Here is a 26,382-nt window from a genome sequence, read left to right as displayed (position 1 = left end):
CGCTAACAGTTTAATACATTCGCGAACACTAATCGCGGAAGTTACACATAATATAGCAGAGTTATATACATAAACCACAAATCTCCTCTTACGCAGTAATCGCAATACTAATGCAACTCGCATGAAGCTTAGGTTATTAAATCTATATCAGCTGTTCCGCAAAGCCCTATTTCTAGTTTAGTGTGAGCTTCGATAGACTTTGTAATATCGTAGGTGATGCATGCTTTGTATTCTACAACACGCGCAAATTCATTTAAAATACATATGAGAAAGAAGAGGAAAGAGACGAATTCTAAATCTCTCTTACAATTAGATGTTTTTATGATTTTGAAAATCTAGTTTATACTAGTATCTTTTCATGAACTATAAAAAAAAAGATAAGACATCTAATGAAAGACAATAGCGTTTTCTAAGATTTATAATATTACACGGAACAAATTTCTTGCTATTCTCTCTCTCTCCCTCTCTCTTTCTCTCTCTCACGATAAATCTTACAGACACGTTTCATCGCTTTAACTGTACATCATCCCCACCTCTGTAATCATAATTCGTCGTAACTTTATCTTGAGAAATCTAGGTTTAATCTGGCATTTCGCGAGTTCGAGATTGAATATCCATTCTATTTGGATATTGATATTATTCCTCGGAGAGAGAGAGAGAGAGAGAGAGATATTATTCTACGGCAGAGATAGATATTGTTCCGTATGGCCGCACCGATGTGAACATCCCCAGACGGTACTAGAAATGTTTGACATATCCGGCGAAGAAACACTAGTATTTCTCGATAATAAAGTAGAAATATCATTAATAAATAGCAAGCGTAATTAAAGTGTGGTGAATAATTAATACATGAATAAATTAAATAAATAATAGAATATGAAATAATGAGAAACAAATACACGATATTGTACAACACACAAAATGAAATAGTCAAACAACCCTTAAATTCCGCGCTGCTCTTCCGATTAAATTAGCATTCATAAGTTAATTCAGAGATAATCAGGGATTACGCGCTAATATAACATATGCATCATTTAGTATTTTCGTATTTTAAATTTGTCGTTCTTTATGCGAAAACGCGTGGGAAATTCGGACACGTGTGAGTTTGATCAAGCTCCAATGGACCGTCCTTGCGGAATTAAACTGTGCCTATTTCGCACGAATAATTACACGGATAACGCGACACCAAGCTTATCGCTAGTATTCACTACTCTAATGCCGATCGACGGATTGTTTTTGTCAATCCGCGATGTGGCCATTTAATCGCAGAAAAATCTTACGTCAACCTAATAATGATACGCAAATCTTGTGAGACCGGCCAGTCGAATCGCACTTTATGACTTTTGTTAAGAACAGAAATAAGGGCGCATGTCTTTAGAGTTGAATGGATCGAAGAGTGATGGACCGTCGACGAGAAGACAAAATGTGTGTGTATATATATATATATAGTTGTGTGTGTGTATACGTACGCGGACACGCGGTTGCAGGATTTCTCGTTGGCTGGATGACTGAGCTGGACTGGGTTACATGATGTTTACACGAACGGCTGACCAACCGACGCGCTGCTTTCGCTCGGCAATGAATTCGCATTACGGTGGCGCCCGACGCATTAAACTATAACGACCGCCAGGACATTCGGTAGACCGGATATCCACCCTAAGCGACAGACTATACGAGCATGTATCGCGCGAGCTAGCGCGACGACGTCGCGAAGCGCTAACGGCCACCCCCGGTATTGCCATTGTGTTGCGCGTCGTAATGGTCGCTTTTAAAACGTCAAACCGGCCGAATGGCCGGCAATAAGACATCCCGAAGGGATCATCTAAACGATGATCACACGACCATCTGAAATAAATGGTCGCGTCGTATTCAACTGGGAAAATTGTCGCGTCGTGAATTTGTAGGACATTACTTTTCTTGTCAAAAAAACTTGTCGTGTCGCAGATACAACTGTCACATTCAAATGTAGAAAAAAAAATAGAGATGAAATGATTATTGGCCTCAACCAATTCTCAAATGACGTGCAAGTATAAAGCAGTGAAGTTGGATGAATAAAATTTTATACAACTCATTAATCTTTCTCAAACGTATAAATAATAAATATAATTAATAAATTATAATTGATAAATTATTAAAATATAATTAATAAATTATTAATAAATATAATAAATAAATTAAATATATGGAAGCATATCTTTTAATTTATTCGATTAACTTGTTAAAACAATAATTTTTCAAGAGTATTTAAAACAGTCAATTTAATATTACACTTTTTCATGCTATAATTAAACAAAAAAAAAATGATATGAACTCCTCACAAATTTAACTGCTAAAATAATAATATCGAAAAATTAAATAATAAGTACGTAATTAATATAATTTTAATAAAGTGAATTAAGTACAAAACGAGCATCTTGCTCAGACATTCAGAAATAATCTGGGGCAAAGTTAATAGAGAAAGTTAATAGCGCTCAGCGCAGCACAAGTCATTCGTGGTATTAAAAAATGTCTGAAATACGGGCACGCGCGGAAGTGCTTCCGTTCTTCTGGTAGCGCGACTACCGAGACAATAGCCTTCCTCTCTCCTTTCCGCCCTCTTTATGTAACACCAACAAAAGACCCTCGATACGCGATTCTCGTGTACTCTCACAATGCTTTTCGTGACATCCGTAGTCTCCATACGCTCTGCCAAGGGTGCACATTTTTAAAAAAAGGAAGAAAAAGAGGAAAGAGAAAAGAAGGTGACTATACTAGGCGATAATTAATAACCCTGTTTTTCACAGCAAAGGCCGACATTCGCCTTTTATTATCTTGCGTGATCTTTTCTCGGATCAAATCAAATTCCATAAATTCCCGGCAGGAAAAACAGAGAAAATCGTAAAAAGAAAAAGCGAGAGAGAGAGAGAGAGAGAGAGAAAGCACGCCCTCTCACCAACTCAAATCGTTCGAAGCGATCTAAATGAGATTTGCAGCTCTACTTTTCAATTTTACCCTACCTGAAGGAGCCTTTTCACAGATTCTGCGAGATAGAAGCGACCGGGTAGGTAGGTAGATAGGTAGGTAGGTAGGTAGGTAGGTAGGTAGGTAGGTAGGTAGGTAGGTAGGTAGGTAGGTAGGTAGGTAGGTAAGTAGGTAGATAGATAAGGTTTCGCTCAGCGAGGAGGGTAAGGCGCGCACCCGAGGGATGGTATCGCGTAGGAAAAGCCAAGGCGAAATCGTTGCGAGGAGAGGCACGATCGTACACACGAAGCGAGTACGTGGTGAGGAAGCGCAATTTTCGAATCGAGCATCGACCCCGCAAGCCCATCTCTCGTCGTTTCTGAGAGAAGTGCGCCAGTTGACGAATTCACCCCGTGAGGACCCCGGCCGAGGCCACGGTCGGTCGAGCAATGTTCGGGGGAGGGAAGGAAGGAAGGAAGGGAGATAGTGGGCTCGGTCGGCTCCCGGTAATACGATAGAGAGTTAGGTAGCCAGCTACGTTATACCTTGGCAAGCCCATTATATCGCTCTGGGAATCCTTTGGGAAATAGTCTATGGCGTTGCCGGCCCAGGCCTCGATCAACCGTGAAATGTAGTCCGATACGTATTACCGGCTGCGGATGGAGGAGAGATGGGGAGGGAAGGGGGTTACAGCCCGATACGTTTCGCCGGCATCTGGTATATGGTGGTACACCAGATCGCGCCGAGGCTGCCGTTACTATCTTCCTGCCGACGGAGGAGAGAATTACTATGAGCCTACTACGCGCTTAGGATTCCACCTTCGCCAGAATTGCGGCAATTTCTCTCTCGTTCGGCCTGAACTCCGTGTAGTTTGTCGTACCTGAACATGCGACACGGTAACGTATTAACCCGCGACTATACTGCCGATTAGACATACGTATGCTCGTAATGTAACGACGGCATGACGACGGATAAATAAATGATGATATATAATCGAAGGCAGTCGAGGGGTAAAATTTTGTTATTTTAGGAATTTTTTATTCTGTCTTGCAAAGCTAGTCGTGAAATTTGCGATAGAAATTAAAAAGAAAATCTAGTAAGTACGTAGATATGATTATATTCGATCAATATTCTGGAAAGATTTCGAGGATTTTAAGTAAATGGATTTGTCGATATAGGGTCTTGTTTATAAAAAAAAAAAAAAAATGTTTTTCTCAAGGAAGCTGTAATTAAACATTAGTTTTTGAAATTGAATGCACAGAATTCTATTTTTGTGTAAGAGCAAACTTAAAGTACACAATATTATTCTGTTTTTCATAAATGTATAAAAAAAAGTACTTAACCTGGTCTTGAGTGAAAAAAGAAGCAATATCGTAGTAAATGAAAAAAATAACCTTTTATATTCGATAAAATTGTTCCGTTAATTCTAATAATCGATTATACACAAGCAGACGAATATTGATTGCACGGAAGAAAACGACCGCATCGCTACGTTTCGTCCGGTCTCGACAATAGGATTTTTATAAAAATGGCGCGAATAAGCGTCGGACAATATTTGATTAGATTTTACAAACAAACGCACTCGGACGAACGCTCGACATACATGTGTAATGAATTTACATCGCGCCCAGGCGCGATTGCCTCTTTTATGCATTCGAGAGAACCGGGCGCTTGTGTATCCCCCTCTGCCCTCATCCCGTTCTCGTCCGTGAAACGATCATGAATTCAATGGTTTCCGATAACAACGGGAAGGGAAGAGGAGGAGGAGGATAGAGAGAATATAAAACAAAAAGAAGCGCCCGCGTAATTTACATAGGGGAACGTTTGGAAGGTAACGCGCGCTCTTCGTCGCAGCCGGGAAATAAATGTTCCTCCGATGCGCATACATTTCACGAACGGTGTGTCTTTTGAAATCAACAGACTCGACGAAGTTTTTAAGTCGTCGATAACTCTGAGCATTGTGCGAATAAGACCGATATGGTGCGTCTCGCGAAGAAAAATTTCATTTATTTCAAGCCACTGACGTTTGCGATACATTGAATAATATTTAAACGAAACACACAACATTTAAATAATTTGGTTTTTGTTGGAAGAAGCGCGACAAAAATACCTACTTATGTTGAAAATTAAAATAATTGCTCCTATAAAGTTGTTGACTTTAAAAACTCTAATAAAAAAGCGGAAAATTATTTTTATTTTATTTTTAATAACAATATTCATTTAAATCTTAATCAAATCATATTAATCGGTATTATATTAATGTCGAGAAATTATGAAATTAAGGGAAAACAATCGTATAAATTCTTGTTTAAAGTTTTCTAGGCAACTTTATCTTACGACTAAAGGAAGGACTATCGGGTAATTTGTTCTATTGCCTTACGGTAATACACCTAAACGCAGTCTTCGGCACGATTCTCCCATTCTCGTACTAAACACATGAATTCTAATGCGGTAAAGCCAAGGCGCAGCACAAATTCACGAAAGGACGCTAATAGCGGTCAAGCTTACTGCAACGGCACAATACCGGTATTGGTGCCATTATCCGCAAGTTTATTGAATGTTAAAGTTCTGTAGAGAATTCTCCATTTCACTCGGTTAAATTTCGCCGTCAGTACGTCGTTGCTACGTAACCGGTAATTGGCACGTCAGGACAATGCGGTGTATCAGCGAAATTCCGCGCCGCAATGTTCATTTAATCAGAAACTACAATGGTAGCCGATCGGATTCCTTGCTATTGCGCGATCGTTCAACGAATCGAACGTCGAGGATGAATAGATGCTCTTTTGCTTTTGTGGCAAGATTGACTTGATATGATAAATCTGCCAGGGAATGCGAGCGATCAAATGTAGCATTGCTCAAAAAATATTACTGGCCGAGTTTATGTCGGTTATTTGTTTAAACTTTAATCAATTTTTTATCTCTTTTATTTTTCATATTTTATGATTTAGACGTGCGTGTGTGTGTATATATATATCATGCATAATTATAATAAAAAATATGTTCTTGTAAGATTATTTACAATTACGACTTTTCTCAACACATTATTAAAACTTTGAAATATATATCTGAAAATATTTTTATCTACATGAAAAAAAAAAAATAGTTTATCTAGAAAAGTATTTGATTGCAAAAATAATCAGTTTAATGTTTTTTATGTCATTATCGTAGCGAGTAACATAATTTTAAAGTAAGTAAAAGAGGATAAAAAAGATTTTTAGCGCTATTACAAGTAATCTATTTATAAAATTATTCTTAAAAGCGAATATAAACGAGACCATCTACCTTTCGGTGAATAAGGGTCCTTTATACGCATTAGACTGAGATAGGGGTAAACGAAATGATTCATCGCGAGAACGACAGGAATAGAACTATTTCCTCTCACGTTCTCGTTCTTCAGGGTTGGTGAAGAGCCTTGAAGAGCTCGTGGGGTCAACAATCGCTGTAGTACGAGGACGAGAAGCTCGTGTTTTCGCAAGCGCATGAATTTTTTCTCAACTGCACGAAAGTCGTATAAATTACGACACAGCGATTTTTTAGTCTTAGATTTAATCTGAACAATATGTACCGAGATTTCGTTGATTTTTTTTATCATTAAATAATAGAGATTTGTATTATAATAGATTAATATATATTTTTAAAATGCAAAACTATTTTCTTTTTCATATATACGTAAGCAGAGAAAATGCGACTATTATATAATACTGTATGCGTAACAAAAAGCATTGAGAGAAAATTTAATATCTCATTGTCAGTTTTATTTCAAGATTCCATAGAAGCGATATTTATTTTTCACATCAGACGCTTAACGGAGGACTATTTTCTTTTCTTGCTCGCACTCAAGATATGGATAAGTTTTCTTCGTTCGCCGAGGACGTGACGCTCGCCCGCTTCTAGCGCATCTAGCGGCACTGTCAAGGTAAATTGATCTATTTCTCTAAGCCATTAGATATTTCACTTTATCAAAAACTAAAAAAATATTTTACAGTATGACCAATTAAATTCGTTTGAAATCGTTTCATTTTTTTTTTTTTTACAATCAGAATTGAAACCAAAAAATGTTGTGCAGCAAAACTCGTTAGAATCAAATTGGAATAATAGAAACTCTTTGATAAATTGAAAAACAATTCTTCCTTTTTGTCTTGGATAAAAAAATAAAATAAATCTATACCTTCTTATTTCTTTTTTGTATCTGATCTTTAGAAAAATATAATTTTATTCCTATCGGAAATTTTTCTCTTCGAAGGATTGATCCGTTTTTTGATTATTATTAAACGAGTATTTACAATATCTGCAATTTTGAAATTTAATTGATTGTTAATTTTATCACATTAGGATTATTGCTGTCAATTTATTCTATAATCTTCCATTACCCCGCTTAAACTTAACGCTCTATAAATGTTTTACAATCGTGTAGAATTGATTCGCAATCTGTTCCGCGGTCTGTTTCGAATGCGCGAATTATGCTGAAAACGAAAATGAACGGAACCAACCATCAATGGACGAACGCGCGCCAACGATATACAAATCCCTCGCGGGATAGCGCTTGCCGCTTCCATGGTGGATTCGCGTGAGCAATTACGAAATATTTAACGATTACCCCAAAGCGTAAATCCGACATAAACGTCCATCCGGATGCATTTATCTGGATAATTCAACTGGCGCGCGAGATCGACGTGACGAAGAGAGAAAACTAACCATCGATCTTTGTGGTGTTTTTTTTCTGCTTACAGCTTGCACATCGGGACATTCATCGTGTTTTGTTTTGTTGTAGCCTCACCCACTCATCCCCTATCCCCGTACAGGTTCCTGCATCCGCGACTTCGCCCCTTCCGCGTTCCCCTCGGGCTCTCCTCCTTCCATCATGTCACCATCATTATCCGCGGATCTTTCGCGTAGTCATCTCGAGCACTCGTCGCCGCCCGCCCATCGCCACTTTTTCCCCATTTCGCTCTTTCAAACCACCCTCCTTCCACTCGTCATCCCTCTCGTCTACTCCTTCCTTACATTTCGTCCATTGTCCACCGTCATCCCCGCGACATCGACTCGCCTCGAGACGACGACGCCGGCCATCGTCAAGAATCACCATCGTTTCTCAAAGGTCAGTTTCATGCAACTTTATTACACCTTTATCGTGAGTGACGTCTTGCGAGAGATATCGGTGCATTTTGCGTTATACAGGAGCGTTATCCCAGAGCGACAGAGTGCTCTTTTAACGAGAATTTTACGATCACCTCTCAGCGAAATGAAAATGGAAGGACGTTATTCTTCGTCACACAAATTTCTAATCTTCAACATTAAATATTTTAAATAAATATCTAGAATCTATCTTGCGCTTAAATATTGAAAAAAAAAATTTACTATGTAAAATAATTTTATAAAATCGAAGTAAGATTATATTTTAATTAACTTGGTAGACAAATTTTTTTCGTTGCCACATTATAATACAGTTATGCTTCTCAGTTTTTCTTCCATTATCTACCGTTGAAAGAATTTACCGTGATTCTGCGACACCCTGCATAACAGCAAAAAATTGCCCCAACGGCCACGTCACCTCGCTGATGAACGAAGGAAGACGAAGCTACTTTCGCGGCGCGCCGATATAAAGGGGCTCAATGGGTTTCCCTGTGATTTATCGTCCTGGCGAAGGGTAGCCGAGTCCTTGCCGACACGAGTCACGTGCCGTGTTCAAAGTTGAAGTCGCGCGACCCGGCGAAAATGATCTTCAATGTCGAAGCTACGTCAGGAAGAGGGGGAAGGAGTAAATTTTGCGTGAGACTTACTCGGATCGATATTACGAGGGAAATTTCGGAGGCTTTTGTAACTGTAAGCTTCGAGAATTCGCCATAGTTTGCGAATAAACATTTTATCGTCCCCCGATAGGCCAGAGATTGCGAGGGAAAAAAAAAAAAAATAAATAAAAGAAATATAGTAGTTTCACGTTGGTTCTCTACACTTTGCGTTATCTCCTTCTCGGATACACGCTTTTATAGCTACCCGAAGCCTTCAGAGAGCTTCACAATCGAATATCGATATCTGTCCGAAGAAAGTACGTACGAGCACGTACTCGGAGAGAAACATACGTAACTGTATATCTCATGCAATAACGTCCAGTGCTCCCCGGTGTCCTTAGACGGCGCTACGTCAGGCGGAAACGATACGACTGACCGTTTTTCGTAAAGGAAAACCACGCTAAAAATAATGCCAAAGGGTAAAAGCTGAAAACTGTACGCGCGATAGGAGAAAAGAGACCTATGGGGATACGAGCGAGCCGGATGTCTCTGCGGAGCTCCTTGCTAAGCTCGTAGCAGTCCTTGCGCGATATGTCGAAAGCTCTTTGCGGGAAAGCCTCTCCGTATTCTTGTATCCTCGAAACGCACGTCGCATAAACGCTTCGTGTAAAAGGCACTGGCCGACAGCCACGAAAATTCACCACGAGATCTCCGTATATTACCCAAAGGGAAAAGATACGAATTTCGCGGTAAGTTTCTCCCTGCTATCGACATTTTGTTTTCCTCTTGCCTTAAAGATAAGATCGCAACAATCTGCCATCTTATTTTGTTATTCTTTGGACGCGAATTATTTTATTACATTATCAGGAAAATTAATTTTTGCCTAATGATTGATGATGAAGTGAAAATACTAAAAATTAAAGTTTAATCTACGTAATTAGTGACTAACGTGATGAGAATGTTATTCACAAATGTATTTTCAAGTTTATTTAATATATTTTTTGTTCGTTTAATATTTCTATTTCCTGCTTCTCTTTTCTTTCAACATTTGTAACATCTAAATTCGATGCAAAAAAGATAGAGAATATCTGTTAAATTGTAATTAGAGTTAACCGATGTCTCGGGCAGGATAACTTTAAGATGACAATGCTTGAACGTGCTATCGCACACTCATCGCACGTTAAGACATTAACTTTGTCAGATTCAACTGTGTCATGTCTCGAAATAATCGCGCACAAAGTATCACGTGTCTTCGTGGCTGAGAGGGAACGGAGAATTTAGACATGTATGTAGGTACATGTACAAATATATACGTGTAAGAATATATATATATATATATATATATATATATATATATATATATATTCTTAATGCATCTGTAATGGACTTGCAAACTATTCAACGCGTGCGAAACTCGCGTTAACTTAAGCATGGTTACAAAGCCTGATAGTTGTTAACTTCTGGGGATAAGGCGAGAGAGAGCCTTGAGACACCGCACAAGTGCTGATTACTGTACCCGTTAGACCGGTCGGAAACTTCGTCGAAGGTGAAGGTTTCATTAATAATTTAATCAATAAAATGTAGGATAAAATAAGTATATATAAGCAGCTCCACAAGTTTCATAATAAGAAACTTTAAAGGACGACCAAAAGATTTAATCATTTTGTTATTATAATATATTATTTTATTATATTATATATATATATATATATATATATATATATATATATATATATATATATTATTATATATTATTATTTTTTAATGATACTACCGTGTTTTTAGTGCATAAAATTTATATTCAAAATTTTTTATCCATAAGTTTGATGCAGTAACAACAGTAAGATAAAAAGTCCGGCATAAACGTCCCAAGCGTGATAATTAATGTCTTTAATTTTTAATTAACCCAAGGCAAACGATGCTGTCCCACGGAATTGATAACTCGCATCGGAGTGTTGGGCGACCGCACAACTTTCCCGAAAGTAACAAACGATGGCCTCGGATGTGTCAGGCCCGGTGATTAACGATAGCTCGCGGTTCGTGTTCTCCCGCTCATTGCTAACGATCACCGTCGATGTCAACGTGATTCATTTCATCAATTATCACCGACCAGATCCTCCTGGGCGCGACGATGATGGCCGAACAATTTACCGATGATCCTCGATCGTTAGCATAGATCCCAGGTCGGGATTTTACCAGCTCGAACGATGACATTTTATCGGATTCTTATTGATCAGACCCTTTATTAAAATATATGACACGCTCACATGTAATAGATATATCGATCTTTTTACATATTAATTACATTGTGTGACAATCACAAATCTTCTAAAAAAAACTTTTTCATACATTTTTTTAGATATTACATTAATTAAAAACTTTTAGTGGATAATTTTTTATATGCATAGAATTTTTTTGATCAATAATATTAATAATAATAGACATAATACAAAATATCAAATTATAGATTTAGAGATTGAAAATGATTAACTTCTAAAGACTTTGAACTTTGGTGGAGCTTGATTGCTTGACTGGTTCAATCTTTAACCTTTTATCTTTACTCTTTAGATTGCTCGTTGATTCACTAATTAAGATTCGAATGTAGCTTTGAGAATTTGTCAATAAGGCGCGATCCTTCCGACACCAAATGGGGCAAGAACCAAACTCGACGAATCTAATGATCGTGGATAAGAGCTTAATGGTCCGTTCTAATTAGACGGGAGGTCCATTATCATCGTTAGGTACTTGACAAAACCGAGTCCGCAGACTGTCATCTATTATCTAATTCTAACTGCTTGTAACGCAAATGTGCCTTAACAATTTTCAACAATTTGGGAGCTCGAAAGAACAGATATTTAAGAAAATAAGAGAAGAATGATCGAAATAGACAGTAAAGAAGTCATTAGAAAGACTTGATTTTCTCAATTAAATAATTACGAAAGCGGTTAATTAAAAGTTTACAACCGGATCGTTTCCCAAAGTTAATCCTTCTTTAAGATTGGCTCGTTAACTACGCTAATCTAAATTAGACTATATCTCTTTCAAAGAGCATGATGCGAAAAATTAAAGGGTGCGTCGAAATCAATCCAAACAAGTGTTATTTGCAAGATAAATTGTCACTAAAAATGGAAGATTTCGCATAGCCTTTTTTTAATAATAACTAAATCTAATAGCGTTATATACTTATATTCCAAAATTTTATATATATTAGTAAGATCTTTTCATTTATAGTGCACATTTATTTTCCTAATAATTTTTTTATTTTCCCATATCAAAAATTTCAAAAATTTATATTTTACAGTAAAATATCAACGTTTCGATGTTAAATAAATATATTTCTAGTTTAATTTTCACCATAATCGCGGGTAAATGCCTAATACAATGTCTGTATTCGAACTGAATCATCCAATCTTAATTAATTGCAATCTTAATTCCTAGCGAAAGTAAACGCTTTCCTCTAATCTAACAATTTCTTTTGGAAGAAAGCCTGATGCTCGTAAGATAAGCTTAATAGGTCTGTGCTAATTAGGCCGGAAAAAGCTAATGATATATTAGCGGTACCTTTTGCGCCGTAGGAATAATTTGGCCACCCTGCTTGATGTCACAGAAGAGCCTCAGGGGATGAAGCGAGCCGCCGACCAACGTCATCCTTGCGCATACCGCATCCTGGACCGCCGTGAGTCGAAGTTTCGCGAGTTAACCTGGACGAAAGCTATCGCGCTGAGCGTTCTTTTTCGCGGGATAAAGATCCGGAAGAAGAAAAGTTTCAATCCTCGCTCCCGGAATCCTGTTCTCGTCCTGGATCGCGACAAAGGTGAGAACGGAAACATGAGATGCACTGCGAGTTCGTTTGAAGAAGAATGTTGGCCAAAAGTTCGGTATTCTTCTTCGCAGTAGAAAGCACGCGATCGATATTCGCCGAGCAAAGGGCATGAGCCAAAGTATATCCTACTTTTTTCGAGAAAAGAGAGTTAAAATTTGAATACTTTATTCTGCTTCGAACAAGTTTCTCCAGCTTACCTCTCTTCGCTAACGTTCTACACGTTTACGATTTGGTAACGTGATGATTTAATTGAATAAAATGCTGTCGAATTTTCGCTTTTCCTTTACTTTTGATAATAATATTTATTAGAAACAATACTAATTAAACTTAGCAATAATAATTGTTTATACTCTTCCTTTTCGTTTCCAAGTCTGTTATTAATTTTTCGAACAAAAAGTTCAGCAAAAAATTACGCAACTATATACGAGCTTTAACGAGTAATGAGACAATTTAGATAAGAAAAGGATTTATTTTCCTGGATCAAAGATAGGATGAGAAAAGGATTTATTTTCCTGGATCAAAGATAGGATGAGAAATGGACGTGACAATAGACGAAAGTTTGAAAAATTAAGACAATGTTTTTTTTTTTTACTTTAAAGATTTTTTTATTTCACAAAGTGTTCGTTGAATAATTCTTATCGTTTGCTTATAGACTGTCACATCGTAACAGCACGTTGCCCGGAGAAAATTCCAGCCTCCTTCACCAATGGGATTAGAAAACTTCCAACGACGCACCCCGTCACTTGATCTGCAAGAAAACTTCGACCCTCCGTTCGACGGGAAGGAATCACGAGATACGAAAGCGAAGCTTATGAACGTGAAAGAAAGTATTAACAACGTGCTCTGCCATTTATTTATTATAATTTATTGTTCTCTGATTGAAATCTGGTTCTCGCGGGGACATTATTATCTCGTCAAATCAACATGGTTATAAGCTCGTTGATTGTATAAAAACTAAATCGTTATATTAAGAAAATGGGCGTTATAATCATTGAGAGTATATCCGTATATTTATTTTCTACTAAATTAGTTCTCCTCGGTTGCTGATAAAATTATTCTAAACTATTCTAATAAGATCTGACTAATGCGATTGATGAAATATTCTTCACAGAATATTTCCTAGTTAATAAATAATATTTTTAATCGCAATTTTTGAGAGTATTTCTGGACTACTTTTTCAATCGGGATAATATTTTTAGAAAATGTACAAAAATATAGAAATTGATTCCGAATCGTTTTCTTTCACAAAAATGACACTCACAGCTTAACAAATAATTTATTTTATGTTGTAAAGCCGATTTAAAGTCAATGTCGAAATATTTGCGATTGTAAAAGCGCACTTGTGATTTCTGTTGGGATAGAAGGAAAAGTGTATCACAAAGTGAATCTCGAATCGCCTCGTTTCCTGTGAGGTTTGTACAGGGAAAGCGGGGAATAAGAGAGAAAAGTCGTCGTAAAACTATACCATAGGGCACGTGCAGATCGACGTACCACCACGGTCATGTCGTGATATCATTTTACGGGATTGCGCAGGAAAAGGGAACCTACGAGGATGATCCCGGGTACTGTAATAGGATTTCCAGGATCAGAGTTTTACGCACAGGAGGGACCGCGATATCTTCCGGGCACCAAGTAACGAGTAACGCGGGACGTTCAACTTCTACAAACAGGACGCGGCGCTTTAATTAGCGGAGCGTCCTACAATTACATAAGCTGGTGCGGCAAAATTTTAACTAGGCAACTTGGATAATTTGGTCGATAATGCAAAACGAGATAGCTAATCTTACTACCGTTAATTACACGCATGCGCGTGTTCGATCTAGTGTTCAAAGAAATTTTCAATTCAATTATTTTCAACTATTCCGTAAAAGCAAAAATATTTCTCTTTTTTTTACTACTTTTACGTTTGTACGTTTTTTTTTTTTTTTTTTTTTAATTAAATATGTTTTTTTTTAATCTCTTTATCATTTATGTCAAATTTTTTTTCAACATTAACAAAAAACTCTTATTAATGTTACTTTAAATGTTCATATAACACTTTATTTAAATTTCGCTTATATATTCTTCCTTTAATTTATTATTCGAATTATATACATCTCGCGTTTCATAAGTAGTATATTCTACAAACGCATGTTGTGAGTAGAAAACACTAAAGATTTCGATTTTTTTGTTATATTTGTAAATTATATTTTCTATTTATTTTGAACATATTTTCTTAATTTTTACCGCGATATAAATTATTTTCCTTAACTTTAGAATTTAAAATACGAATGTAAATCAAGTTTTGAAGAACATACAGTAAAATCGTAAAGATACTAAAACTACTCGTAGAGAACGATAAGAAAACGAAAAATTCGTTATACAGCCCGGAAGATATCGTCGCAATCGTTTTGTATGCTAAAAGAGGACTTAGCTAAAGACGCGAAAAGACGCTCTGCGATTCCCGAAGAAATTTCGCCGAAAAAAAATCCAGTCTCAACGATGCGTTCAGGACGCCCCTGTTGTACAAAGTAACCCTCGTACCCCCTTTTTAAGCGCCCGCAGCGCAATGCGTCGACTCTCAAACGATCGAAATGTCAAATTGTTTCTGCGCATGAAACGAGAAGTGCAAAGGATGAATAAGAGATGACACAGTAAAATTGTATGATGTCCTTTGCACTATGTATTTTTCACAACAAAATGGAATTTAATTAAGAAAAATTCATAATAAACCTCGGCATAAAAGTAGCTTTCCATTGCCAGGAAAAATAAATATTATAATTTCATTTTTATCGCAATCGAATGACAAATATAAATGGCTATTCTACAAATTCTTTTAATTATAATTACACGTCCGTTATATAAATAAATAGTTAGTTAAAAATTTGTGCGTTTATGAAAGTATATCACGTGTCAAATAAAAAATTAAAAATTTAAAAATAATTTAAGAAATAGACTTAATAAAGATATATATTAAAAAATAACTCCAATATGTACTGATATTAAATTAAAACATTCTGATACGCCGAAAAAAAACATCATCTTTAATCTGAGAAACTTTCTATTAAATCTGTTAAATATCAAATTTATAAAAATAAACACGCACAAAAAGTGTTAAATTATTATAATAATTACAGATTTATTTATTATACATTAACAAATTTTAAAGTTATCGATACGAAATCGAACTGTTTTAAAATTATAATACAAAATGACACAATATACTTGGGGAAAATTTACAGCAAAAAAAGATTCTCTATAAAGCTAAAAAATTTTTGTGCAAATTACTAACAATAATAGTCGATTAATAACGATTAAATGGATACGTTTGACACTTCCATCGACGAGAGTAAACGTATGCGCTTACTTTTTACATCTTAGGAACTTACGCGGTTACATATATAGATAGTTTTTTGGGCGAACAAGCGAGCAGAGTGTTCCGAGCCGTTCTCACGCAATGAGAAGCGGAAAGTACTTTGCGACTTTAGCTATATAAACCAGAAGAATTCTCGAGCGAGGAGAAAAAGAATATAAAAAAAAAGAGAGATCGTTGTAGCGAATGATGTCCGTGCAAGCTTACTAGTGCCGCCGTGCTTTTTCGTTGAATTCGTTTCGTCGCTCGTACCTATCGAACGATTTGTATGAAAGTCATCGTGAGTACATCGTGAGACTCGTCGTAATGATCGATATTTCGCAACGTCAATGAGCGAGTTTCAATTTTATGACAGCGGAAATGAATACGAGTGAAAGTAGAGACTCCTCTTCATTGGAAAAATATTATTTCTCTCTTTATAATTTATAATCTAAATCTTTAGATATTTAAAAATACGTGAAGAGAGATTCTAAATAAATAAAGTGATTCTCTTCGCCCTTTTTTTTCAATAAATCGAAAAAAAATATACCAAATAGGAAATCAAATATTATATTAATTACATCTTGATATATTTGTCAATACATTTAACTAATATGATTTTAAAATTGTTCGATTCGCTCGCTTAATATTGCAACTCGGCTGGAGGACGCGGCGATTATCGGGACGAGACGGCGAGTCCACGAATAGTGAACAAAAGAAAGAATGTATTTTATGATATTTTATGCATAAAAAGAAACGATCGTAAATCGATATAGCGTTAGTTACAAGGTAAACTTAAGTAGAAGTGTATAAATAAAATGACAATTGGAGCGTGCCGTTTTGTGCACGCTACGCGCTGGGCTTTCGCGCGTCGCGAAACAAACGCGATTTTACACATAAGAGGAATCGATTTCCGGTCCATCCGGGAAGTGGATGAAATCGTGGAACGGTGGTTCAGCACGCCCATCGTATCAGCGATTGATTAATCGCCGATGAAATGTTTACTTTATCGTAATTATGGTATAGCCGACAATTAATACTTTATCGATGGCTACTTGATTCCTATTCTCTCACGCACGGGTGCTCGATCGAAATTGCAGTCGAAAAAATCTCCCGCCCATCGCGCAATTGCGATTGTATTGAGAGAAGACGCGATATAATTGAATACGGTTTGATCGAACTTTCGCAAATCCTGATTGCTGCGAATCACCGTTTCGCGAAAACGACGCCCGATCATTGGTATACTAAGCGCTAATGTAAAATATTGTATATTGTTTCTTGCGTTCTTTATTTTTTAATGTTTTTACTAGAGACACGTTTCTACGGTATTTATGAAGAATTACCGCATAATGTTACTAAAGATGCGATCCGCGTTGCTCCGTTTTACCGTAAAAATGTGACAAAGGAATCTATCGCGACCAAGCAAACAAAATATAATCGATTTGAACTTTGAATTGAAAATTGCGAAACAAAATTGACAGAATAAATATAAGAGAGAATTGAAGCATATATATTTATAGCACTGCCCATATTTAAACAAATATATTTTCATTATTATTATTATTATTATTATTATTGGTAATATATTGACGGTAAAATTACACTTGAAAAATTACATTCGAAATTATTTTATCACAATTTAAAATTGATTTCGACTAATATTAATTTAAAAAATTTTAACTTTTATTATAATTTGAAACTTTGTTTCCCTACGTTCAATCATTTTTTCGCTAATACTTTCTTCCACTTTTCTAACAATCTCTATTGCTCTAATTTATATCGCGCAAGAGATAGAAAATGAGAGAACTTTAAATAATTCACAAGTTGGCGAATTTTATTTATTCCTAATTGTCCGACATATCACGCTCTTACGGTATCGCGGAGACAAACGAGATAAATAAAGAGTTTGTAAAACTGCAGCGTATCTCCAGCAGCTTTTGCAGTGTGTGAGCTAAAAACGAATGCGGAGCAAAACTAGTCTAGGCGCATTTAAAGAGCGCATGGCTTGGGTACGGAAAAGTATTACGACTGTAATGTCCGTCTATGGCGTAAACCACGTGCTTTTGAAGAGAAACGGAATATTTCGAGAGTAGGAAAAAACTTTTACAAACACATAATTATATGCAGTTATATTCACGTGAAATATCGCCACGCTAGAAACTTAAATCATCTCTTGCAAAATGTAAAATGTAAAATACTATTAATCAAACATTCCTAATTTCTCAAATGTTATCTTTGATGTTTGTGTTTGTTAAAAAAAAAAAAAAAAAAAATAAATAAAAGAAAATAACAAAAAGACAGGTTGATTGCCGAAAAATATTATTGCAATTGCTGTGTTAAAAGAGACTTGCGAAAATGTAATATCCATGAAATTTCAGATAAGTAAAATATTTATTAATGTAATTTATTAATGTAATTCGCGCATAAAATATCTGTAAAGATGGATCGTTGAAATTTAAGATGTTCATAAAAGTGCATCGAAAGTTTGGAATATTTTTTACAATCTGGAATGCGAAGCTCGAAAGTGTGCTATTTTCTCAAAAGTTACCGTATATCTCAAAGACGAGCCAAGCGGACAGGAGTTGTGACACGTAATGTGAAGCGAACGATTGCGTTCCGCGATAGTCCTTTATAGCGAACAGACTACGCACCGTGGACTAATATGGCTAATTCTAGCAGCACGAAGTATTAACGTTAATAGCGAAATTATTGTAAGGGAAACGTAACGGCGAATTACTAATAAAGAAGTATAGATCGCCATCGATGTTTCCCGAAATACGATCTTCTTCGATCGTATCTCGGCAAGACCGAGATATGCTCGTAATGTGGCAAATATAAATGAGAGAAGCAATATTTTCTTTTATTCTATGATAATTGGCTATTCTTTGAAACGTCATATTATAACGATCGCTTAATAAGTAGAATGCAATAAAAATATGTCTTTCGAAATATTCATTTTTTTTCTCTATGTTAAAAACTCAGCTTCTCACATATTTAATACCTTTAATTATCAATGCTAAATGAACGATAAAATTACAATTACAGATCAATGTAAAATATACAAAATTTAAAAAATTAAAATATTTCCGCGATTATAATAAATCGAAACAGATATTATACATAAATTTCCATTTAGATATATATTATATTTATTCAGAAATATTGTGACAGATATCAATTATATCAATGATCTACGCTCGGATACACACAGGAAATATTTATCCTACTTAAATATTTGCACAAAATGTTGCAAAAATATTTTTCGAATATTTTTCATAACAGTTTATAAAAAAGTTTCACAATACGTTTCGGAATCATTTATTATAAATTGAGCTTTATGAGACTTATTGTGTCACAACAAAAATAAAACCTTCAAAGCACGCGCCAATTATTTAAATAAAAAGAAATTGAACTTCCATTCATTTAGATTTGTCATTAGATCAAGCACCGAGTATTGGGCATCGCGGACGAACAATAGCGTGTATAAGGCACAAGATGATTTTTATTACCGATTTCCGTTCGAGCGAGGCAGATTACGATTGAATACGTTACGTTAATCATTCAGGTCTATGTATGGATGCGTTTGTAAAATACGATTTGCTTAAATTAAAAAAGCATGACGCCGGATTACGTTTGAATTATGCGCGATTCCGTTTAGAATGCTTTAGACTCCAAAATGGAGTGTACGCGAGGAATCATTTTAGGAAATGATTGAGATTAGTATCGAGATTCCATGTGAGAAAAGCTTTATGCTGGAAGATGCTATAACGTTAGACAAATTATGAAGGAACGTCGGCAAGCGAAAATACTTTATTCTAGTCGTATTTGTCATGCTTTGCCAAGTAACCAAATGTAACTCCTGTGTTAAGTGTAATGGTCAATTATGTTTTAATAAAATCTGCCAAGATTCTTGTCAATGCCCCATTTCCTTTCTTATTCCTATAATTGCTATACATTTCCTTTTTTCATACAAAAACATAGTTTTAAAATTAGAAGTTGTGTAATAATGAGTTTTAATACTCATTTCAATAAGCTTATTAGTACAATAGTAGAAAAATTAATTAAAATATAGATTATTCTTATACTGTTAGTATTTAATTAACATGCCAATTAAAAATTTAATGTTTACTTAAATATAAATGTTACTATTTCCTTTTCCTAATATTCTAAATATATTTAAAAAATGTTTACAAAAAATATATTGAAGATGATTGACCTGTTAATTAAAATACTACAAATATATTGTAGAAAAGAATTGCTGTTACTGTTATGTAAATTCTGCTGTTTCTTTGAAATAATCACTAATAATCAAATCGTATTTAACAGCAATTAATAAAAGCAGTCTTTGGTAGTGTTGATTGATAGTTTGAAACATGACATAAAATGGAGCTTGTATTTACAATTGTTGCGTATAAAAAAATAAACAAGTAGGCTCATGTATTTTTGTAACTAACTACAGTATCCATTTTATGTATAGAAGTTGAAAATGATCTAAGTTGTACCTCTTGACTATTTGCGATAAAAACTGGCTGAGTCTCGTCCCATTGATTAGGGATGTCACAATCGGGTACTGTATACGTAAGTATGTCAAAGGAGCACAAACAATCCAAGAGTGGCAGGAAACTTACCGTACCTGTAAGAATATTTCATATTAAAAGATACATTCGACAAAAAGATCTGCTTAAAATCTTTTTTCTTCAATCATTACCTGTAATTTGACGAATAACTTCACGTATTTCTTTTTGAATAGTTTTTACATCTTTTGTCTTTACTTCAGACAACTCAGCCTTGGCGTTGCTATTGATTCCATTAGCCTTTTGATCCTCATAATCGACTTTAAAGTCCCACTTTTCCAGCACCTCCTTGGTATTGACATTTGTTACAACAAGCGTGATCTTGTGTATTTTACGCTGAATGAGCCACTCTTGGATCTGGCCCAGAACAGTATTTAGGAATGACGTGATCTTCTCGTCCGTGGACGTGAAGATGAATAGGCCAAAGTGTTCCGAGGGTTGGAACGTCTCCGGTGGATATATTCCTCTTTGGTAGAGTATACTATTGACTCCATACACTGTACAATGAAACAATAATTAGAGAGGTTATAAGTACCTTTTGCGTTGTGATTGACCGATAAGACTATACTTACGCAGATATTGTGTAACTAATTCGGCGGAACCTTTCAGGGTAATACATTTGGCTTTTTGCTGCGTCTCCGTCATAATTTTTGAAAATCGGATCACACTTTCTCGCCACGAATTCGGAACTGCCGGTGCCGGTTTGTGAATTTCAAAAAAAATGTCCGGGTTTCAACGGATCGGATTCGACCAATCAGGCGCCAACGCGCCAAAACGACTATTGAAAGAACCAATGAATAATTCTCGCACGCAAGAAAGTTCAACACATGAGAAATAACGCAGTAGCCAATCACTTTCTATTATACATTTTAAAAATTTAGAAAAATCGACCAATAGCGTAATGAAGCCATGTTGTTACGTTCGTCAGGTTCTTCACGTTCAGCACGCTATTGGTCGATATTTTATGACGCATTTTCATGACGCGCGATCATAAAAGTACAAACACGATTGAAGAATCCTATCTATTGGCACTATACAAACCACGGTTAAATGATAGAAGCGCCGCGAATGCAAAAGCCGGCACTTTATATGCGAGAAAGGAGAAGAGGTGACGAAGAGACGAGTGCAGACCACGGACGAGCTTTACGAATCTACAGGAATTAAGCTGCGATCGACGATTCTTCTCTGGCATCATAGGCGACATGGAGGACTCATTCTTATGCGCGCTCATATTTGACTATTTGACGAAGAAGGACGTATCGTTAGCGCAGGTCTTTCAGAAGAAGACAAACGCGGTAAGTGATCGAGATCGTGGATGACGAACCACGAACCGCGAACCGCCGTGTGTCATACCACGCCGATTACCACGCGGTGCCGCCATTCATTAATACCACGTGGACGCAACGCACTTTCTCTTTCGATTATTTCGTCGTAATGCTGCTATAATTTCACAGTTATTGCGCGCAATCGACGATCATAATTTGATTTCCTCCGATAGCCTTACAGGACCAGTCGAGACGCAAGTTGAAATTAAAGTCGGAGCTTTCTAGAATATTAACTCCTTTAATTGCTTTTGTTCTAATATCTAACATAGATAAAATCCGTAAATTGAAATTCTTACTTGCATCAACTTTTAAGTAAAAAAGCAAGATCTTTTGTTTTCCATTTGCTTTTTTAATATAATTTGATTATAAATACGAACAGCATAAGAGAAAAAAAATTATTAATATAATCAGCTTATTAAGAATTAAGATGTTTAGTTGTAACAGGATAATAAAAAATAAATTGCTTTATTGATTTTCAGCCTGGTCTTTCAAAAGGATGTCCAACGATATTTGAAGTATTTAGGTTCTTTCAAAAAAACTCCAATAAGAAGATCTCTATAGTTGGACAGAATAAGGAAAGTAGTTCAGATTCGAGCTCAGAAAGTGAGGAAGAAACACTGAAAATTAAACAAGTCAATGGTAAAGAATCTGTGGTTAAAACGGTGCCACTTAAAAAAGTAACAGACTCTTCCTCAGGTGACTCTTCTAGTGAAGATGAAACGCCAACTCCAAAAACATCACAAGCAAAAGCAAACGTCAAAGTACCTCTTGCACAGAAAAAAGAAAGCTCTGATGAAAGTTCAGATGAAGAAACATCAGCAGTTCAAGCAAAAATAAATAAAAATAAATCTGTTGTAAAGGCAGATTCAAAAAGTACTCAAAATGATAAAAATAAACAGTCTAAAGGTAAACAAGTACAGTCATCAACACTCTCTCTAAAAAAACAAGAATCTTCATCTAGTGATTCGTCGGAAGATGAAAAGTCAGCTGCTAAACCAACCATCAAAGCAGTTGTAAATCCGAAAACGCAACCACAAAAACAGACTAAATTGACACCAGCAAAGTTGATTATTATGGAAACAGGAATGGCATCGTCATCGAGTGACGATAGTAGCGATGAAGAAGAGCCTACGCCGAAAAAAACAGCTGTCAGTACACCAGCAAAACCATCTGCTAAGAAAGAATCTTCAAGTGACGATAGTAGTGAAGAAGAAAAAGAACCAGTTTTTTTGAAACCAGCACCGCCAAAGAAAGCTAAGAAAGAAGAATCTTCCTCAAGCGAAGATAGCAGTGAGGATGAAGCTGAATCACTGACACCAAAAGCAGCTCCATTAAAAGTGCAATTGCAAAAGTCGGCTCTCACTCCTGATAAAACATCTTCACTAAAGGTTGGTGTAACTGCAAAATCAAAGTCACAACCACAGAAACAGAAACCGATAAAGGGTAAAAAACAAGAATCATCAAGTGACGATAGTGAAGATGAGCAACTTGTTAACAAACCAGCAGGTGTTGCTAAAGAGTCTTCCTCGAGTGAAGAGAGCAGTGAAGTAGAAAATTCCATCAAGGTACCAACAGGCAAAACTGTTAAGCAGAAAGCCACCGGCAAAGTTGGTTCTATAAAGAAAAAAGAATCGTCGAGCGAAGATTCGGATGATGATTCTGATGAGAATGAGAAACCAGCGACACAAATAATCGCGAAGCAATCGGCCACTAGCAAAACACCGAAGAAGCAGGAATCTTCCAGCGAAGATTCAGACGACTCACCAGACGAAGCACCAGCCGCAAAACCTACACCGGCAAAAGTAATCACTAAGAAGGAATCGTCAAGTGATTCTGATTCAGATTCCAGCAACGAAAAAGAAGACGAAACAGAAGTTCAGACGCCAGCTAAAGCACAAAAAAGGAAACACTCAAATGAAAGTGAGGAAAGAACGCCTGCAAAATTCACAAAAAATAATTCTGGCAACTTCATGAAAGCTAACAGTAGCTTGAACGAAGACAAGGTATGTTGATTATATTTACACACAAAATGCGATTCAAAGCATTAATCGAGTAATTGAACTAATAAGTAAATTGAACAAAGGATAATTAATCAATACATATATATATATATATATATATAATAAATGCATTCTGAATTCTTTGCATATTGAATAAGTCTAATATTCAGATTTTTATCATAACATGTTCGATGAACTTTCAGGCACATGTTACACATATTCTAATATTATTACTTTGTCTATGTAACAAACGTTTTCAAGCAACAGAACGCTCTCTTATCACTTTGTTTTTTATAATTTTGTATTTAGCCACAGAGAAATGCCATATTTCAACGTGTAAGAAGTGACGAGGTCAAAGTGGATCCTAAATTGGCTAACAATTCCTTCGAAGCAAAGGTAAATGCTCGGAAACCGTCCGAGAGGCACAGGTCACTCGCCCCTTTTACGAAAGCTTGAGACCATGCTCGTGAGGTTATGTTTCCGTGCATTCACCAAAAAAAAAATTATTTAAATATTACAATTTATAACAAATAAAAGCTAGAAGAGAGCAGATAATTATTTTATAATAATATATTTTCATGAGACGTATAAGGGGCGAGATTGACCTATTCCTCTCTTTTGTTTTAGGACGAGAAAGAAGATGATAATAGTTTTAAAAAATTCGATTCGGGACGAGGTGGATTCAGGGGTGGATTTAGGGGAAGTAGAGGTGGTTTTCGGGGAGGACGCGATGAGGGAGATCGCGGCGGTTTCAGAGGCGAACGCGGCGAAGGAGATCGCGGTGGTTTCAGAGGCGAACGCGGCGAGGGAGATCGCGGTGGTTTCAGAGGCGAACGCGGCGGTTTCAGAGGCGATCGCGGCAGCGGCGACAGGGGTGGACGTTGGAGCAACAGTAACGATAGGGATGGTGGTTTCAGGGGCGGTTTTAGAGGCGGTCGTGGCGGCTTTAGGGGCGGTCGTGGTGGCGGTGGCGGCGGTGGCGGTGGCGGTGGTGGTGGTGGTTTTAGAGGCGGTTTCGATGGTAGAAAATCTTGGGGTGGAAACGATAGGCCGAGGAAATCGTGGGGAGACAATGAGGGTGGCGATAGAGGAGGTTTTAAGGGCGACAAAGGTGGTTTTAATAAGAATAAATCTATCGATATGACGACACCTCCTCAAAATAAAAAGATAACTTTCGACGATTAATAATAAATTAATAAAGATGCGATTGTGTACATAAAGGTAAGAGATAAATCGTAATTGCATTTATTAGTAGATATATTTTAATTTACTTCGAGGATATACATATAACCCTTTTGTTTTTCTTGCTCGACAGAAAGGTGCACGCGGATCATGGGGAGAACGAGCTAACGATGTTTTGAAACATACAAGAGGCAAGTTATTCCGACATGAAAAACTGAAGAAGAAACGCGGCAACTACCGTGGCGGGCGCATAGATACACATGTTAATTCCATTAAATTCGAGGATTAAACAATTATGCATTCACATTTCGTATTATTTTACTATCATATTTAGCTCTGTAAGACGATAAGTAAATATTTTGACTTAGATCATAAACATTTGTATCGAGATATTGTATAAGACAGCTGTTTTGCAAATTTTAGAGAAAAATTCTGAAATAATATAACATTTAGTCGGACACCTATTTTATATATACATATACTGTATTGGATGTATATTTTATATATACACATACATATATATATTGGATTATATATGTATGTGTGTCTATGTATATGTATGTATGTGTATATATATTTATAGGAATTACACACAAAATACTATATTACACAGATTGTCCATGCACAGCATATAAATGATTAAATTCACGTTGAACCGATAAAACTTAAATTGGCATAACATTTACTAAAATATGTATTGAAAATATTTCATCAGTCCAAGAATTTGTGTTATATATTTAGATAATTTTATAGACAGCAGTCTTTAGTCTATTATTACATATTGAACTGAATTTTCTTAGTTTCAGAAAAATTTTGCGTAATCATCACTTTTTATTTTATTGTGCTGTTTCATTGTAGTATATGTACATCTAATAAAGCTGCATATTTAATGTTCTCGCGCGCGCTGATATTCGAAAAATACTTTTGTACACTATCTGTTTGCACTATATTGTTTAAAAGCCTGACAATGACTTAATGACATTTACATAAAATTAAGAATATCGTGAGAATAGACTTTTATGATAAAATAAATACTGATATACGCATATATACATTTTTCCTAAAGTAAGTAAATATTCGGTGGCAATAGATTTTTATGTTTATTTTCTACACAGTAATGAATCAAAACATAAATATTACTTATCCGTTTTTTATTCATATTAACATTAGACGATTATTAAAACGCCGACCGTAAACTACTTGTATCCATTTGTTAGGTCTTTGAAGTTTTAAAAGTACAATTTATACTATGAACATAAGATATAGTTTATGATTTTATGATGCACAGAAATGTTCGTAAATGTCAATATTGTTACTCAATTTATTAGTTGTTAATGAAATTTAAAAAAAAAAGAATTCTTTGAACAATATGACATTTTGCCATGCTTTTAGTACTAGTTATGTTAAAAAATTTAGATAAGATATTTTGTTCTTAAGAAAAGAGGAACATCTCATGTATCTTTTCTGTATAAGAGCAG

The 26,382-nt window shown here is 35.8% G+C and overlaps 3 protein-coding genes across 6 annotated transcripts in view; 2 read left to right on the top strand and 1 right to left on the bottom strand.

Annotated features, from left to right (window-relative positions):
* Vn (membrane-bound neuregulin protein vein) overlaps positions 1-19,740 on the top strand; it is a 337,235-nt gene extending 317,495 nt beyond the window's left edge. Inside the window, exons 6-9 of one of the 2 annotated variants that reach the window (XM_072909387.1) lie at positions 6,782-6,856; positions 7,671-8,038; positions 12,277-12,483; positions 13,145-19,740. In XM_072909387.1, coding sequence (XP_072765488.1) covers positions 6,782-6,834 — 53 coding nt within the window. In that variant the 3' untranslated portion in view covers positions 6,835-6,856; positions 7,671-8,038; positions 12,277-12,483; positions 13,145-19,740. Of the gene's footprint in view, positions 1-6,781; positions 6,857-7,670; positions 8,039-12,244; positions 12,484-13,144 lie in introns of both variants that reach the window. The other variant, XM_072909388.1, reaches the window with a different exon arrangement.
* Positions 19,741-19,784: 44 nt separating this feature from the next.
* On the bottom strand, positions 19,785-21,129 carry Mad2 (mitotic arrest deficient 2). Its single transcript, XM_072909392.1, has 3 exons — positions 20,970-21,129; positions 20,532-20,894; positions 19,785-20,456 (listed from the first exon to the last, which is right to left on the bottom strand). Exons 1-3 carry the CDS (start codon positions 21,040-21,042, stop codon positions 20,257-20,259), a joined length of 636 nt encoding a protein of 211 aa, XP_072765493.1. The 5' UTR covers positions 21,043-21,129; the 3' UTR covers positions 19,785-20,256.
* A 348-nt stretch (positions 21,130-21,477) lies between these two features.
* On the top strand, positions 21,478-25,210 carry Nopp140 (nucleolar and coiled-body phosphoprotein 1). 3 transcript variants are annotated; one of them, XM_072908955.1, is made up of 5 exons: positions 21,478-21,692; positions 22,202-23,725; positions 24,032-24,118; positions 24,350-24,943; positions 25,038-25,210. In XM_072908955.1, the coding sequence occupies exons 1-4, from the start codon at positions 21,600-21,602 to the stop codon at positions 24,905-24,907; spliced, it is 2,262 nt and encodes a 753-aa protein (XP_072765056.1). In that variant the 5' UTR covers positions 21,478-21,599; the 3' UTR covers positions 24,908-24,943; positions 25,038-25,210. The 3 variants fall into 3 exon arrangements, with proteins under 3 accessions (XP_072765056.1, XP_072765057.1, XP_072765058.1); XM_072908956.1 differs by lacking the exon at positions 24,032-24,118; XM_072908957.1 differs by lacking the exon at positions 24,350-24,943 and having other exon boundaries at positions 21,480-21,692.
* Positions 25,211-26,382: the final 1,172 nt, after the last annotated feature.

Source organism: Anoplolepis gracilipes, chromosome 17, assembly GCF_047496725.1.
Source record: "Anoplolepis gracilipes chromosome 17, ASM4749672v1, whole genome shotgun sequence".
NCBI lineage: Eukaryota > Metazoa > Arthropoda > Insecta > Hymenoptera > Formicidae > Anoplolepis > Anoplolepis gracilipes.
The sequence above is the reverse complement of the archived record's forward strand: the minus strand, read 5'-3'. Positions and strand labels throughout refer to the sequence as shown.

Excerpts from the sequence above, each read along its gene's own strand:
- Nopp140 (XM_072908955.1), top strand. The coding sequence starts at position 21,600 with ATGGAGGACTCATTCTTATGCGCGCTCATATTTGACTATTTGACGAAG. Across the intron at positions 21,693-22,201 it reads TTCAGAAGAAGACAAACGCG|CCTGGTCTTTCAAAAGGATG; the intron begins GTAAGTGATCGA and ends ATTGATTTTCAG. Across the intron at positions 23,726-24,031 it reads GTAGCTTGAACGAAGACAAG|CCACAGAGAAATGCCATATT; the intron begins GTATGTTGATTA and ends TTTTGTATTTAG.
- Mad2 (XM_072909392.1), bottom strand. The coding sequence starts at position 21,042 with ATGACGGAGACGCAGCAAAAAGCCAAATGTATTACCCTGAAAGGTTCC. Across the intron at positions 20,895-20,969 it reads ATTAGTTACACAATATCTGC|TGTATGGAGTCAATAGTATA; the intron begins GTAAGTATAGTC and ends TTCATTGTACAG. Across the intron at positions 20,457-20,531 it reads AGTTATTCGTCAAATTACAG|GTACGGTAAGTTTCCTGCCA; the intron begins GTAATGATTGAA and ends ATATTCTTACAG.